Raw genomic sequence first — 15,887 nt, forward strand, 5'->3', positions numbered from 1 at the left:
CTGAACATATTACTTCCCATTAAAAATAACATTTTAGAGTGGGAAGAAACATTGGATACTATCTTACGCAAGCTGGTTATTTTACAAATGAGAAAACTAGATTTCTGATCTTAAAACCGATAATTAGAGTAAGTACTTCTCAGGGCTCTGGGGAGGCTAAAATGAGATGAGACGGGTGGTGTGTTCCGCGCGAAGCCTGGCCTGTGGCATATGCTCAGTAGGGATCAAATGGTATTCCAGACAGGTGGGGACTCTTCATTTGCTGACTAACTGTTGACATTGTGGTAGAAGAGAAAATGCAATTATAGGAGCAAAGGAGAGTGTGAAACCCAATTTATTTGCGAAGAATTTTGTATATCTCATAATTACATAGGTTTCTTATGATGCTCCACTTAGTTTAACAACCAAAACTCAAAAGGAGAAAGAGGAGGAGGAAAGGGGCAGAAGGAAGAGGAGCCGCAAGAAGAAGTGGGGAAGGAGGGGAGGGAAAAGAAGAAATCTTTCACAAATCGAAATTCATCTCAAATGGGCACAGGTCCTCAGGGTCCTGGGATCAAGATCCCTGCTCAGTGGGGAGTCTGCTTCTCCCTCTCTCTCTGCCACTCCCCCTGCTCATGCTCTCTCGCTCTCTCTCTCTCTCTCTCTCAAATAAAAAAGTGAAATCTTTAAAAAAAAAAGTAAAATGGGCATAGGAACTTTTCTGAGTGGCTGTTTCCAGCATCGTATCTTGAGATCATGGTTTACTTTTGAGATACCCTGTGCCTTATCTAGTCTCCTTCTGTCCCCCCATGACTTCCAAAGATGTACCCCATGGATTGTATAAGTATTTGAACTCCATGTGGGTGATGGAGGTGAGCACTGCGCTTTCAGCAAGAATTTTCTAAATTATGATGCCAGTCTAGTCGTGTTGACTAATAATAACACGGTATTTTGCTCATTTTTTAAAAGATTTTATTTATTTGACAGAGAGAGAGATCACAAGTAGCCAGAGAGGCGGGTGCTGAGTAGAGAGCCTGATTCGGGGCTCAGCCCCAGGAACCTGAGATCATGACCTGAGCCGAAGGCAGAGGCTTAACCCACTGAGCCACCCAGGCTACCACTCATTTGTTTTATATCTAAACCTTATTTATTTATTTATTTATTTCCCCTGAATATGGTGAGATCAAGAAATTCTGGATTTGAGTAACATTGCTCTGGTAGGCAGAAAAATGTTCCCCAAAGATGTCCCAGGTTAGCTGGGTGGACCCAATGGAGTCACAAATATCCTTATAATAAAAGGGATGCATGAGGGTCAGAGTCATCAGAATCATCACCTGTGGGATGGAAGCAGAGGTTGGAGGGACATCATTGCTGGAAAGAGCCAGGAGCCAAGGAATGCAGGCAGCCTCTAGAAGGTGGTGTAAGGGCCTATTTAGCCGGAGTGGCCCCACCTTGGTTGAACAGCCATTTTGTTGTTTATGCAGTAAAACTTAAACTGACCCTGTTGTACCCGCCCCCCTGCCGGGGAACTTACTTAAAAGCAAGTCCGGGAATCCAGTCCCAGGTAACAAAGCCCAAATACAAGGGTGGGTCAGGTCAGGAGGAGGTATCCAATCAGTGGGCCCTCCAACTGTCTCCCTAGCTACCAAGGAGTGTGGGCCCCACCTTTTGGGTGCTAATTCTGACCAAGGTGATAAGCTAGTTCAAATAGCTACTATGGAGTAAATTGTAGTTCAGTTGGCCACCTGTGTGTGACCTAGCATGACCGTGCAGCTTTCTCTGTGTGTTACAATCTCATCGGCCACCTGTGTGTGGCCAGGCCCAACCACATGGACTTTGGTCTATAAAAGTTAGTCTGTAAGGCAGGAAGTCGTTGCCCTCTCTGTAAGGGGTGGCCCCGACAGGTCTGTTTGACGGTCGGTTTGATTCTTGATGCTTGGCGCGAAATAAAGCTTTGCTTGACCTTCGCTTTGTATCAGTCTCGCTCCTTTGACCATGGGCCCGTTATTGGGGAACCCAACGGTGGGAAAGCAGGAAAACATACTCTCCCCTAGAGCCTCCAGAAGAAAGGCAGAAGAAGGCCCATTGAGGATTCCTGGCCTCTGAAACTTTTTTTTTTAAAGATTTTAAAATTTATTTATGAGAGCGAGAGAGAGGGAGCACACACAAACAGGGGGAGCAACAGACTCCCCACTGAGCCAGGAGACCAATGCGGGGCTCAATCCCAGGAGCCCAGGATCATGACCTGAGCCAAAGGCAGATGCTTAACCAACTGAGCCACCCAGGCAGCCTGGCCTCCAAAACTCTTCAGATAATAAATGCATATTGTTATCAACCACCAAGCTCGTGGCAATTTGCTTCAGTAGCAATAGGAGACTAATACAATTGTCATTTTGGATTATGTTGGAAACTTTTGCTATAGCATGCATTAGTTCTCACTGATCACCAATTATTGCACAGCAACCTTACAATTTAGAAAACAGTTAATTTTTTCCCCCCAGTAGAAGTGCAAGCTCATTACATTCTTTGGAAGTGTGAAGAACTGTTTAATTCCCTTTTCACAGGGTTTCCTATTTTTCTTGAAAGAGAGAGGAGTGTGTTTGTAACATAATGCTGTTCTGATTTGACATGGAAGGGTTCTTGCTATCCCAAAGTCTTTGATCAATTGTATATTTTATTGGTACATTTTCATTAATGAAAATCCTGTTTTATGGCCTGAGTGTTTGTGTTCTCCCCAAATCCGTATGTTGAAATCCCAACCTCCAATGTGATGTATTTAAGAGGTGGGGAATTTGGGTGGTTTGGGCCATGAGGGTGGAGCCCTGATGAATGAGGTTAGTGTCTTTATACAAAGGTACAGGGGTCTCTGTCTCCCTCTCTCTGCTGGCCCCCTGCAGGCCAGGACACAGGCTCTCATCAGCTACCAGATCTAGCACTTTGATTGTCAATTTTAGCCCCAGAACCATGAGAAATCCATTTCTGTCATGTAAGCCAGTTGATGGTAATTTGTTATCGCAGCCCAAACGGTCTGAGACATCATGTATTACCCAAATGTCACAGAGTGAACGTGAAGTAGCACTTCGTTTTGCTGATAATGAATTACTTCTCTGAAATTAGCTCAGTCGCAATGGCTTTGATCTCCCCAGTGAATATCAGTAATAATATATCAGTGTGTGCATATGCTAGTTACCTTTAAAGGACATATGAGAATTAATCATCATTATCACACTCTAACCCATGTTACAGAATACTGTTACGGTTAACAGTTTGACTTCGCATGGACTGCTAGCCTAGAAGGAGTGGGTCCTGGGAGCCCATCAGACACTTTGGTGAGCATTAGAAGACACCCCTTCTGGGTGGAAACTTTCCTGAAGTTGCAGGCCATTGCAAGAGGGGGTCATGGGCTAGATTAGAAGAGCTACCTCTTGGGCAGGGTGCAACCCTCACAGCCACATGCAGAAGCCCTGGGAAGGAGCCTTAGAGGTCTTTCAAGAAAGGTAGTCATGGCGCAGCAGGAAAACCAATGGCCTTGGCATTATGTAGATGGGGGTTGAATCCTTTCTCCATCACTTACGAATAGGGTGGCCTATACTTCAAATACTTCACTTCTCTGGACCTGAAATTGCTCATCTGTAAAACAAAGACAAAGATACTTATTTTGAATAATTGTCAGAAGGAGGAAGAAAGTATGGAGGGTGCCTGGCCCACGCTAGATGGTGGTCATTGTCATGTAGTTTGGAATTTCTCATTTTGTACTTGAGGAATGGAGACCTTGAAAGGGCTGGCCCTCACCTAAGGCACATTAACCTCTTTCCCCTGTTTGACCCCCAGCTGCTACTGAAGGTGACTTGAAGCATTAGGCAGGAAGTGAGTTTGGTGACTTTTTTCTAGGTGTGGGGAAAACATAACCATTTCGATGGGCTCTGGGCCTGAGATTTTCCATTCACATGAGTGATATACTTAACAGCCCATTTTGGTGACTTTGAACATCAGACACTTAATTTTTTTTTAAAGGTTTTATTTATTTATTTGACAGAGATCACAAGTAGGCAGAGAGGCAGGCAGAGAGAGAGGGAGAGGGAAGCAGGCTCTCTGCTGAGCTGAGAGCCTGATGTGGGACTCGATCCCAGGACCCTGAGATCATGACCTGAGCCAAAGGCAGCGGCTTAACCCACTGAGCCACCCAGGTGCCCCCAGACACTTAATTTTTAAAGAAGGAGTTTATTTCCTATTTAGACCGTCATTAGCAACAGGGAACCATTCAAGTCTGCAATTTGGAGGAGGGGGAATAAGAGCCTATGAATCACCTTAGTTACTTCATAAGTGGAGTGGAAGGTGTTCCCTAGGACCTCATGGAACACGATGCTGTGTTTATACCAGGTCGGTGTCACCTGGTGGTCACGGTTTAAAACTTTCAAGGTGTTACAGATGCTTCTGAAGCCCTTGAAAGCTCTGGACTCAGTTTCCAGGAAAATTCACAAAAGCCTGCAGTTGGACTCCCTGGAACCCCCTATCTTGGTCCAGGTTAGCGTCTTGATGCGATCATTCTACTGTTAGAGGCAAAAGTGAATTTGCTCTGCCTGTGTGCGGCAGTCTGCACACCCCTGAAGCAGTGATCACATTGAAGGCTGTGGCCGGACTAATGTTGTTAGTCCAGTGTGAATCACAGGGATTTTTGTCTGTCTGTTCTCTGCTCTACTCCCAGCCCCTAGATCAATTTCAGTACTCGCTGAATGAATAAATGTACCAAGACTCAGATAGTTATCATAAATAAATTTGCCAGTCTTCTGTTTGATTTATTTTTCAACTGTCAGGAGGACTTTATATAATAAAATAAAATTTAAATTTATATGGTAAATTTAATAGGACATGGATATTTCCACTTGTTTTCAACTCAGCATTGCACTCTGGCACTATCTCTTGGATCCATCTCCTATCACGTTAACCACCCCTTCTAGCCCTGTGCCATCTGCATATTTGATGAGTGACATCAGTCTGGTAAACAGTACTGCCCCTGTGTGTGGGATGGGGATAGAAGGCTGGAAGGGACAGATGGGCCCAGCAGGGAATCATGAGCAATTAGAACGGAGAGATGCCATGGAAGCCTCCAGAAGCTCAGCGTTAAGCAAAGTCGGGTGTCATTTTAGATGGAGCGAATTTAGGGAATGAGACAACTTTTACTTGGCATGAAGCCAGGAGACCTGACAAAGGAGTCAGCTCAGCTGGCATTGTAGGAAAGTGAGTTAATGGAGTTTTGTACCTGTATGAGCAAGGATTCTCCAGACAAATAGAATCAATAGGATGTGTGTGTGTGTGCAAAGACAGAGAGAGACAGGCAGAGGGAAAGAGAATTTTTTTAAAAGATTTTATTTTATTTATGAGAGAGAGAGAAAGAGCATGAGCAGCGGAAGGAGCAGAGGCAGAGGGAGAAGCAGGCAGCCTGCCGAGCGAGGAGCCCCATGCGGATCTCGATCCCAGGACCCTGGGATCATGACCTGAGCCAAAGGCAGATGCTTAACCAAATGAGCCACCTAGGCACCCCAGAGGATTTTTTTGTTTACACTTGATCTTAGCCAAAAGGCCGAGAAGGGATGAGAATTTTTTTTTAATTGGCTCACATGACTGTGGAGACTGGCAAGTCCAAAATCTGCAGGCTGGGGTGGCAGGCTGGAGATCCAAGTAGAACTGCAGTTTGAGTCCCCTGGCAGCTTGCTGGCAGAATTCCCAGTCCCTTGAGGGAGGTCTGTCTTTTTCCTAAGGCTTTCAACATATTGGGTGAGACCCACCCACATGCTGGAGGGCAACCTCTTACTCAGTCTACTGATTGACATGTTAATCCTGTTCAAAAAATACCTTCACAGAATCGTCTAGAATAGTGTTTGACCAAATATCTGGGTACAGTGGCCTAGCCGAGTTGGCACATATAATTAACCATCATTGTACTGCTGAAGGGAAACCCAACACAAAGCAACTGGGTTTATCTAACTGGTGAATTAGAACAACATTCTAATCTGTCTGGGTGTTCGCACGTCTCTAGGCCCGCTGTGTAATTCCATCGCTTGTGCCCGCCCCCCGCCATTGCTGACTCATCCCAAAATGCCCTTCTGCAAACCTGCTTCCTTCCCCACTGGAAAAACTCTACTCATCTTTCGAAGTTCCGATCAAATGTCAGCTCTGTGATACTTCCTTTAGTACCACATCCCATGCAGGAGAATGAATTCCTTCCCTCAGTCCTTCATGCACCTACTGTCATAACATTTATCACATTGCATTCCAACTGCTTGACCATCCATCCAACAGCAGATTAGCAAAGTGGTTGCAAGTATACAGTTTGGTTCCAGACTTCCTCAACTGAATTCTGGACCTCAGCAAGTTACCCGATCTCTGGATACATTAGTTTCTTTATCTATAAGGTGGAAATAAAGTACCAACAATCTGAATTTATAGTGAGGACCCCATATATGTAGGACTCTTAGATCAGTGTCCAGTATATAGTAACCACTAAAAAAAAAAAGCAATTATTTTTCATTCTTAGTGTTATTGTTGCTATCTGATGCCTGTCATGTGGAAGGATTAAATGTTTCTGGAGGGCAGGGGTGTTACCATATGCCTCTTTACTTCCACCCCTCATATTGTGTGGAACAGAACAGGGGTCTATAGACATTTATTGGAGTGTTCATTACCTTATATCTGTAGAAGACTCTAATCCCAGATATATATATTGATTCAAAGGTTGGCAACATATTGCCCATTTAAACCTCATCACAACATTGCGAGGTCTTATTACCTCCATTTTACAGATGAGGAAAGTGAGAAGCAGGAATTGAGTGAATTGTCCAGTGTCCACACAGCTGGCAAGTAGCAGAGTCTCTAACTCCAAGGTCAGTGAGAGGGAAGGGCAGAGATGCCAGGAGTATGGGAAAGCTTTTTTTTTCTGGTCCAGGCACCGCCCTTCCTCTCTCCACTTTCTCCTTCTTACCTTCCAGAACAGGGGCGCTCTGGACTGCAAAGCCTGAGCGCAAAATGTGGTGGTGGTTCACACCGCAGAACTGACTCAGGAAAGGGTGTGAGCCGCAGAGGACGATCAATACAGGATATCCTCAGCCGTGACCGTGGCCTCTTCGATTTTGGTCTTAATCTCCGGGAGCGGAATTTGACTGATGGCCACCACTACCAAGTTCGCAGCGTGGGCGGAGGCACTGGCCACACAGATCCAAAAGGACTCTTCGTACCGTTCCTCCACCACCACGAAGCGGAAGAGCCTCTCCTGGAAGTTGGCGATGCGCTCGGTGAGGTCGTGAAACTCGACCGCGGCCATGAAGCTGGTGATGGCCAATGCCACGACTCCACCTGCAACCCAAAACGTCACCCTCATTCAGCGTTCCTTGGTACAGCTGTACTGGCCATCTGCGAGAAGGCACTTCTGTAGCACATGCGACACATTTGCTTTGGGTTGAAAAATTCTTAGGGTGACACAACAATTTTTTTTTTTTTCTCAAGCAAACTTTACCTCCACCGTGGGGATCTACCTCCGGACTCCAAGGTGAGAAATCTTTAATCATCCTTAACCACCCTTTAATCATTCCCTTTCCAGCTTAAGGATAAGAAGAGGAGGTAAGAGAAAGAGGAGAGGAAGCAGACAGGGGAACCTGGAATGGTTCCAAACTTCACTCACTTTCCTACCTGTTGCTTCCAACCTCCGTGTTCTGGGCGGTTCTCTCTCTCTTCCTTTTTGCTTTTCTACTGGATGGTTTTAATTAATATTTAAAAAACACATTTATCACACTTTTTGCTTAGATTATTGTGTCTTTGTTAAAGGAAATTTGGACACCAGAGAAAGTCACAAAGATGAAAATACAAATTCACTTTTATCCTAAAAGCTGGGTATAAATACTTTGAACATTTTAATGTGTTTCTTTACATTTCTTCCTCTTTAACAAAATTGTATTCTGAAGCTTTTACTGTGTAATGCTCTTTTTTCCCCCTTTACTTGAACATTTTTCTATATTGTTAAGTATTCTGTTATAGCACCACTTTAAACTGGTGCATAATGTGTTCTTCAAGCAACACACCTAACCAATTTAATTAAGTTTAATTGAGCATGACTTTATTTCTGGATATCTAGATTGCATCTAAATTTTGTTACTATAAAGTGCTGCAGTGAACACCTTTTTATATACATCTGTGTACTCTTTTCCAGTTATTTCCTTAGCATAAATCCCTATTTGGATTGGTTTAATTAAAAAAATATTCATATTTTGGGGGTGCATGTGTGGCTTAGCTGGTTGAGCCCTACTCTTGGTTCAGCTCAGGTGGGGATCTCCGGGTCCTGGGAAAAAGACCTGCCGCAAGCTTCACGCTCAGTAGGAAGTCTGCTTCTCTCCCCACCCCCTCTCTGCCCCTCCTTCTGCAGTCTTTAAAAATATATTATTTTTAATGCCTTGTAACACTTTTAACACTAAAGTTTTGTTGAACTGCCTTTTTAAGATATTCTCATCAGTAGTGCTTGAGAGTGCCATCTCTCTGAAGCAGTAACTTGACAGAGAGGAGCGTTTATCCAATCCTAGGACTGAGCACTTTTTACATGTCAGCCGCTAGGAGGGTTCATGCGGATGGAGCCAAGATACCTGCAGTTTGGAAGGGGCCAGCCATGTATATAAGTAATTTTATAGGATGGTCGTGGTCTGCAAATGCAGGCAAATACACAGTAACTGGTCTACTGACATTACATTATGATACATGGTAAAACAACATTATGTCCTTGTACACTTTTTGGTCACCCTGTATAAGGCAAAGATATGGATAGGTTATTGCCATCATGATCCTTGACCATTTGACTGTTTTCAGAAACAGCTTCATTTCTGGGAATCTTGTTATTTTTTTGCATATGGCTTTTTACGTGCATAACTAAATGCTAAACATGAATTAAATATGTATATTATATAAGATATTATAATATAAAATATTATATATAAATATATAGATATACATATATCTATATATATTTGGGAGTAAAATATAATCCCAAATCAACACACACTTTTGTCTTTTGTCTTGGAAAATAGGTCATGATGGTTATAATTAATACGATGATTAAAGGAAAGACAAAGGGCTTAAACTTAGTTGTACATTGGTTGGAATCCCACCTCTGCTACCTATTGTTGTGTGGCCTTGGGTAAGGCTTTTAACTTCTCTGAGCTTCAGGATCTTCGTCTGTAAATATGGGTCTAACGATACTGCCTCATAAGGAGGTTGTGAGCTTTAAATGAAAAGAGGCCAGGTGCCTCATCTTCTGTCATTTGGAAGGCTCCCTCCCACCCTTACAGCTGTGGGCTCACCTCTTCCCCTCCACCCACAGTGCCCTCTCTTCCCCCTTCCACCCCCAGCTCTCTTCTCTTCTTACTCCCACCTCTCCTCTTTGCTTCAAGTCCTCAGCCACTCATGCAAGCCACCAATTTGGCTCTTTACTGTGACAGAGATTCTGCAACTTTCAGTAAAGAGGACATTCATGCCCATGAGGAAGGTTATAGTTTAGGGAAGTAAAGACTGAGGTGGGCGTTCTAATTCCTGCACAACTTCCACCTACCTACTTGGAACTCAGCCTGGTGGTGGCAGTAGACATGAATTTCTCTCCCTGGGGGCCTTCCTTACCTGCGAGGACGTTCCATAGGCAGATGCCCCCGGGGCCATTGACTGCCCTATATGGAACCTGGATCATGTTGAGAATGGCAAAGCCCATGCTGACCAGAGCCAGGGCCAAGGCCAAGAAGAGGAGCAGCAGAATTGTCACATGGAGGCCTGCATTGAGTTCCTTCACCAGGTGTGGGAAGACTGGGAAGAGAAGACACAGCCAATATTTCAGTGTCAGAGCTGGGCTCAAGTTTACCCCAGGCTTGCTTACCCCAAGGCTTTACTAGAGTGGAGAGAGGGCAAGGCAGCAAGGTCTGGGTTTTCAAAAAGCAGGAGACTTCTTGAGATGAACGCATGGACCCCAGATTTGCCATTCTCATTTGGCCAATAATCCTCTCTTTCTTGCAGTGGATGCAAAATCGGAATGTGCCCTGGCTGGCAATTTAAGTTGCACTGGCTTCAAAGCCCTGGGATCCGGTGTGAGCTAATGCACACAAGCCCTAGATGGTGGCTCTTTAGCAAAGGAGGTGGGCAAGAGAGTCAATCAAAGAGGGCCAACTGAAAAGATTTAATCTGGGTCAGAGAGTTGCTTTCATTAAATCAGACAGGTGCAAGAGGTTTCAGGTACATCTGTGAAGAGTGTAGAAGGGCATAGCAGAGTGAAGCCTAGACCTGGCATCCAAAGATCTGGGTTCAAATCCCAGTTTCACTCATTTGCCGCAGGTATAAAATAGAATCCTCTGAACCCTGCCTCCCCTACCCATCTTACCAGATTGTTGAGTGGATCAAGTGAAATGCATGGGAATAATAATAGCACTTAATAAGCACTGATAGGAAGCTAGGAGCATCACCTTGGATCCCTGGGCAAGGTAGTCATTTTTCCCCATGTATGATGGACACTTACTTTTCATGTGCACCATACTCTATTAGAATATTAATTTTCCATATTCATGTGGCAGAATAATTTAGTGAGATCTTAATTTGTATCTGTTTCCTCTATATTGCTCACCACACAGTAGCCATGAGAAGTAAATGATAAGGTATGGCAGATACTGCCTGGGAAAGACTGAGTTCTCAAGATGGCGGCTGGGGCTGTTGCAGTTCTATTGTTACTCTCTGACTTAGGAAAAGTCACATGACTCCGCAGAGCCTCAGTTTGCTCATCAGTATAATGGGGTAGCAATAGCTGCATATGAACTGAGAGTAACCAACATATGCTGAGCACAGCCACGTCAAGTGCCAAACCCTTTACATCATTATGTCATTCAATGCTTTGGACAAGGATGTAAGGTAGATTTTATTAAACCGATTTCAATTTAGGCTTGGGCATTAAGTCCCTTATCTTTGGGCAAGGTGACTCTGAATTCTATATGAGATTATAATCTTGGATGCCATATGATATATGGAGTTTAGATCGCTGTTTTCAGTAATCACACTGAAGAATTTAAAATGACGGAAGCTAAAGAAAACCCGAGCATACCCCTTCTTCTGCAGCTACTCCAGGGTTTCTACTGAGCACCTCCTGGTCAAATCAGGGTCCACTTTGTGAGTTTGAACTTCCTGCTTCATCCTTTTTTTTTTTTTTTTTTAAAGATTTTGTTTATTTATTTGACAGAGAGAGAGAGAGATCACAAGTAGGCAGAGAGAGAGGAAGGGAAGCAGGCTCCCCGCCTAGCAGAGAGCCTGATGTGGGGCTCGATCCCAGGACCCTGGGATCATGACCTGAGCCGAAGGCAGAGGCTTTAACCCACTGAGCCACCCAGGTGCCCCCCTGCTTCATCCTTTGATGTCACGATCAGCCCCTTCTTGTCCCCCTTGGGGAGCCAGGACTCAAAGCTTTCCTGGTTCCACCTCACTCCCCTGAACTCGTTCCCCTCTGGCTCTTTGCTGGCTCACCTGCCTTCCTGTAGTCACAGAAGGTTGGTGCCTCCCAAGCTTGAGAAATAAATATTGGTCCTTCTCCCTTCAAAATTCTTTCCACTGAGAAGTTTCCAGACACTCCACATTTACATCCTAGTTCTAATCTATCTTTCTTTCCAGTTCTGTATTTCCATTTGTATTTATCTCCAGGTGGTTATCTTGTGGGCATCAGAAACTACTCTGAGCGTCTTTCCAAGGAATTTTTCTTGCAAGGTTTCTCTTTAACCATTGCTTCTCTCCTTTCTTAGTGTCCCTTAGATTTTTTTTTTTTCTTTTCAAATGTTCAGCCCTGCATGAGTGAATGTTATGATAGACTCAAGTCTGTCCTTGACCTGCAGCAGTGCAAAACCAGCCAACACAGTGTAGCTCAGCTCCAGTGAGCGTTTTCAGAGAGAATCAAACCCAAGGTGCTGTGAATGGAAGTTTATATTCCCTCCTCTGGGACACCCCAGGGCAGCTGGGAAAACTAAACGTTCTTGAACGTTGTCCTACCCAGAGTTGGTACTAAAACATCTTTTATGATTCTCACACAATTCTGGTGCTGCAGAGAGCAGACTGTGTTAGATGAGCCCCCGGGGGGGCTGTCTCCTGTGGGGGCATCCCTCTGGGAAGGAAGAGGAGGGAAAGGGACATTTATTGAGCTCCTCCAGTGGACAAACAGAAAGTGCTCCTTTGCTCTGGCTTCTGGCAGAGGGAGTTTACATTCTTGTGAGCTGGGATGGCAGGGGTTTAATCAGCACTGCTGTGGAAGGGTTCAGTTTTTGTCTGTTCTCCTCGGGGCTTCTTCTACTGCAAAGCTGGTATCTGCCTCAGCTCCTTCTCCAGAAATGGTAATTTGTGCTTTGGGATTCCTAAATTATGCTAGACCTACCAACTGCCACCTCACATCCTCTATTATCCATTGAACTGTGCTCTCCCTGTCATCCCCCACAAAAAAGAAAGGTTGAAGTCCTAATCTCCAGCATTTCAGAATATGACCTTATTTGGAAATAGGGTATTTAAGAGCTAATTAAGATGAAGTTGTTAAGATGGGCCCTAATCCAATGTGATTGGTGTCCTGGTAAAAGGGGAAATTTGGACACACAGACACGTGGAGGGAAGACCACGTGAAGAGAGACGGGGAGGATGCCATGTGAAGATTGGATGACATGGCCACAAGCCAAGAACCCTCGGGGCTACCAGGAGCTGGAAGAGGCTAGGAAGGCTCCTTCTCCCATAGGTTCCAGAGGGAGCATGGCTCTGTCCACAAGCTGATTTCTGAGTTCTAGCCTCCAGAACTATGAGAATACATTTCTACTGTTTAAGTCACCCAGTTTGTCATAGTACTTTGTTATGGAAGCTCCGGGGAACTAATATACCCTATGTTTGTTGGGGTAACCACTCAGTCATTTCTAGTGGTATCTGTCCACCCTGGAACCTCACACCCCTAGGAATCCCCATTCACCCACCACTTCCCCATGACCCTTTGCTGGATTCTAGGAGAACAGTTAAGGACTACTAGGGAGATGCCTAGCTTTGGGAAAGTCACCAGTCACAAATTCCAGAAGGAGCAACATGGAGGAAATTAAGAAGTCTGGGATCAGACTAACCTGGGTTGGGGTCTGGCTCCAGCATTGAGGGCTCTGTGACCTTCAGCAAGTTGCTTAACCTCTCTGAGCCTTAGTTTTCTCCTAACTGGCAGGGTTGTGGAGGATTAGTGTAGCATGGGTCACAAGTTTGGTGTCTTGCACGGGAACATTCAGAACAGATGAATTTAAAAGTACTTTATTGTTGGGGTGCCTAGGTGGCTTTGTGGGTTAAGCCTCTGCCTTCGGCTCAGGTCATAATCTCAGGGTCCTGGGATCAAGCCCCAAATTGAGCCCTGCATTGAGCCCCGCATCGGGCTCTCTCCTCATCAGGGAGCCTGCCTCTCTGCCTACTTGTGATCTCTCTCTCTGTCAAATAAATAAATAAAACCTTTTTTAAAAAGTACTTATTGTTATTCATTCGACCAGTGTTTTTGAGTGCCAGTGTTTTGAAGCATTCTTCTGGGGGCTTGAGATCATCAACGAATAAGACAAGATCCTTGCCCTCATGGCACTACATACTAAAGGGGTGGAGACAGATAATAAATAATAAACATAACAGATAAATTATCTAGTATGTAAGAAGGCAGTTATCATGGTTACATGATACATCTTGCTATATAATTACCAGGGGCTATTTTTATTATATTCCCTAAGCACTGTCTGACTACAGTCTCTGGAATCGTGCTGCTTTTAATTGTCACTCCCTTGTTCAAGCTTGAGAACTTCCTTCATGAGGTTCTTTCATTTCCATTAATGATGACTATTTAAAAATTGTGTCTTTTCTCCCTTAGTTTTGTGTGTGAGTGTGTGTGTGTGTGTGTGTGTGTGTGTGTGTGGTTTTGAAAGAATCCCAAACTGCCAAAAATTGTAAGAATGGTACAAAGGAATTTGTTTTTTTTCTCCTGAACTACTGCTGGTAAATTGTCTCTGCATCCCTGAGTACGTTAGGGTCTATTTCGTTCAGAAAGAGATTGCCTTACAGAACCATAGTCGCAAAATCATTAAGTTAATGCTAGCACATGACTATCACTTAATCCTGACACTCCATTCAAGTTCCACCAATTTTCTCACCAAGTGATGTCTTTTAAAGCAAACAGACCCAATGCAGAATCACCTAGTGTGTATCATTGTCATGGTCTCCTTTTGATGACCTTTATTTTTAATTCTTTATGTATATGTGTTTTCCATGTGTGTGGGTGTGTGTAATGTTTTTAATGGAACTATTTTTCCAATACCCTTGGTCCAATTTAATTGCTGGGTAAATATAAATATTCCCAGAGATTTTTTTTCCTGAATATCCATAACAAATATGTATTTCTTTTATGTATATAAGTGATGCCAGCTCATATTATCATATTTGATAATGGCTTTAGCTTTCTGTCTTTATGTATTTTTTAAAAAATATTTTATTTATTTATTTGACAGAGAGAGAGATCACAAGTAGGCAGAGAGTGAGAGAGAGAGGGAAGCAGGCTCCCTGTTGAGCAGAGAGCCCGACGCAGGACTGGATACCAGGATCCTGGGATCATGACCTGAGCTGAAGGCAGAGGCTTTAACCCACTGAGCCACTCAGGTGCCCCTATCTTTATGTATTTAATAAGATATTTAACCCTGGGCAGGATTCTAAAAACTACAATTCTGAAATATAGAAATCAAATGAGTAAAAGTCCTTATCGCCTTGCATTGCATTATGTTGATGAATTATGTTTGTGTAGGACACTGTTCTCTGGAGCGTTCCAGTTGATTCTAAAAACTTGCAGAATATTGACTTTTTTGCTTTGTTTTTTAATTCCCAGAAGACCCTTTGTAAAGCTGGGCTTGGATTTCTGCTCTATTTACACCCAGAGCAGCTCTGAGGTCAGCCTGGATGTCAGCGGATGACCCTGACTACTCACGTTCATGGAGGGCAGTCAGTATCTTGCCCCAGGGCTCCCCTCCAGGGATCACCCAACTTGGGCTCTCAACCCAAGTAGTGTGATTCCAGAGCCCGGGCACACAGCCTCTTTGCCTGTTCTCAGCCTGTGGAGGTTTTATATAAATAGAAGTGGAAGCATGCTGGGCTGGCTGAGAACATCCCAGTCACGTGACAGGTGTCTGAAGTCTGGCTCTGCCACTTCCTGGCTGGGGGACCTCAGGCAAGTTATATAACCTCTCCAAGTCTCAATGTAGTCCTCTGCAAAATGGAAACGTTAATAATTCCTTCTTCATAAATTTGTTTTAAGGCTTAAGAGAGAGAAGCCATGTAAAACATTTAGCAGAATGTCTGATACTTGTAAGCGCTCAATATTTTAATAGTTATTTCTAATAGAGGTGAACTACAGAAGTATACAAATCCCCGTTTTTAATGTTTTTAAAGGCCTCTGCAGGAAAGAAAGAAATGTTCTTGGTGCTGAACAGGAATGTCAACGTGCCTTAAGTTGAGGCAGAAGTCAAATTCCACAGTTAGACATAAGCACTCTTACAAATTAAAAAAAAAAAGTGTCATAAAACAGCTTGTGTGCCCCAAATATACTCACTCGTGAATTGGGACTGGCGGCCCCCGAGCCCGCACTGTCGCACTTTACATCCTCGGAAGAGCCCGTAGTAAATATCCCCAATGAACTTGACCAGCTCTGGGTCGGTGGCATTGACCAGGTCCACTCCAGTCTGACAAAGGATTTTCCCACTCAACCAGTGGGGCGCTGCCAGGGCAACAATGATCAGGATAAAGGAGGAGAAGCTGAGTAAAGATGCCAGCCCATACCACGCCTTTTTGAACCATCCAGGCATTCTAGTGGGTGCAGGTTATCC

At 44.1% G+C, this 15,887-nt stretch overlaps 1 protein-coding gene across 1 annotated transcript; it reads right to left on the reverse strand.

Annotated features, from left to right (window-relative positions):
• Positions 1 to 7,063: 7,063 nt before the first annotated feature.
• LOC111148804 (clarin 2) lies at positions 7,064 to 15,866 on the reverse strand. Its single transcript, XM_022505618.1, has 3 exons — positions 15,614 to 15,866; positions 9,631 to 9,810; positions 7,064 to 7,329 (listed from the first exon to the last, which is right to left on the reverse strand). Exons 1-3 carry the CDS (start codon positions 15,864 to 15,866, stop codon positions 7,064 to 7,066), a joined length of 699 nt encoding a protein of 232 aa, XP_022361326.1.
• Positions 15,867 to 15,887: the final 21 nt, after the last annotated feature.

The sequence above is a fragment of the Enhydra lutris genome, unplaced genomic scaffold (genome assembly GCF_002288905.1).
Source record: "Enhydra lutris kenyoni isolate GAN:26980312 unplaced genomic scaffold, ASM228890v2 scaffoldscaffold21, whole genome shotgun sequence".
Classification (NCBI taxonomy): Eukaryota; Metazoa; Chordata; class Mammalia; order Carnivora; family Mustelidae; genus Enhydra; species Enhydra lutris.

Coding starts and splice junctions, on each gene's coding strand:
- LOC111148804 (XM_022505618.1), bottom strand. CDS start 15,866: ATGCCTGGATGGTTCAAAAAGGCGTGGTATGGGCTGGCATCTTTACTC. Junction 9,811..15,613: donor CCGCCAGTCCCAATTCACGA/GTGAGTATATTT, acceptor TTCTCTTCCCAG/TCTTCCCACACCTGGTGAAG. Junction 7,330..9,630: donor CCTATGGAACGTCCTCGCAG/GTAAGGAAGGCC, acceptor TTTGGGTTGCAG/GTGGAGTCGTGGCATTGGCC.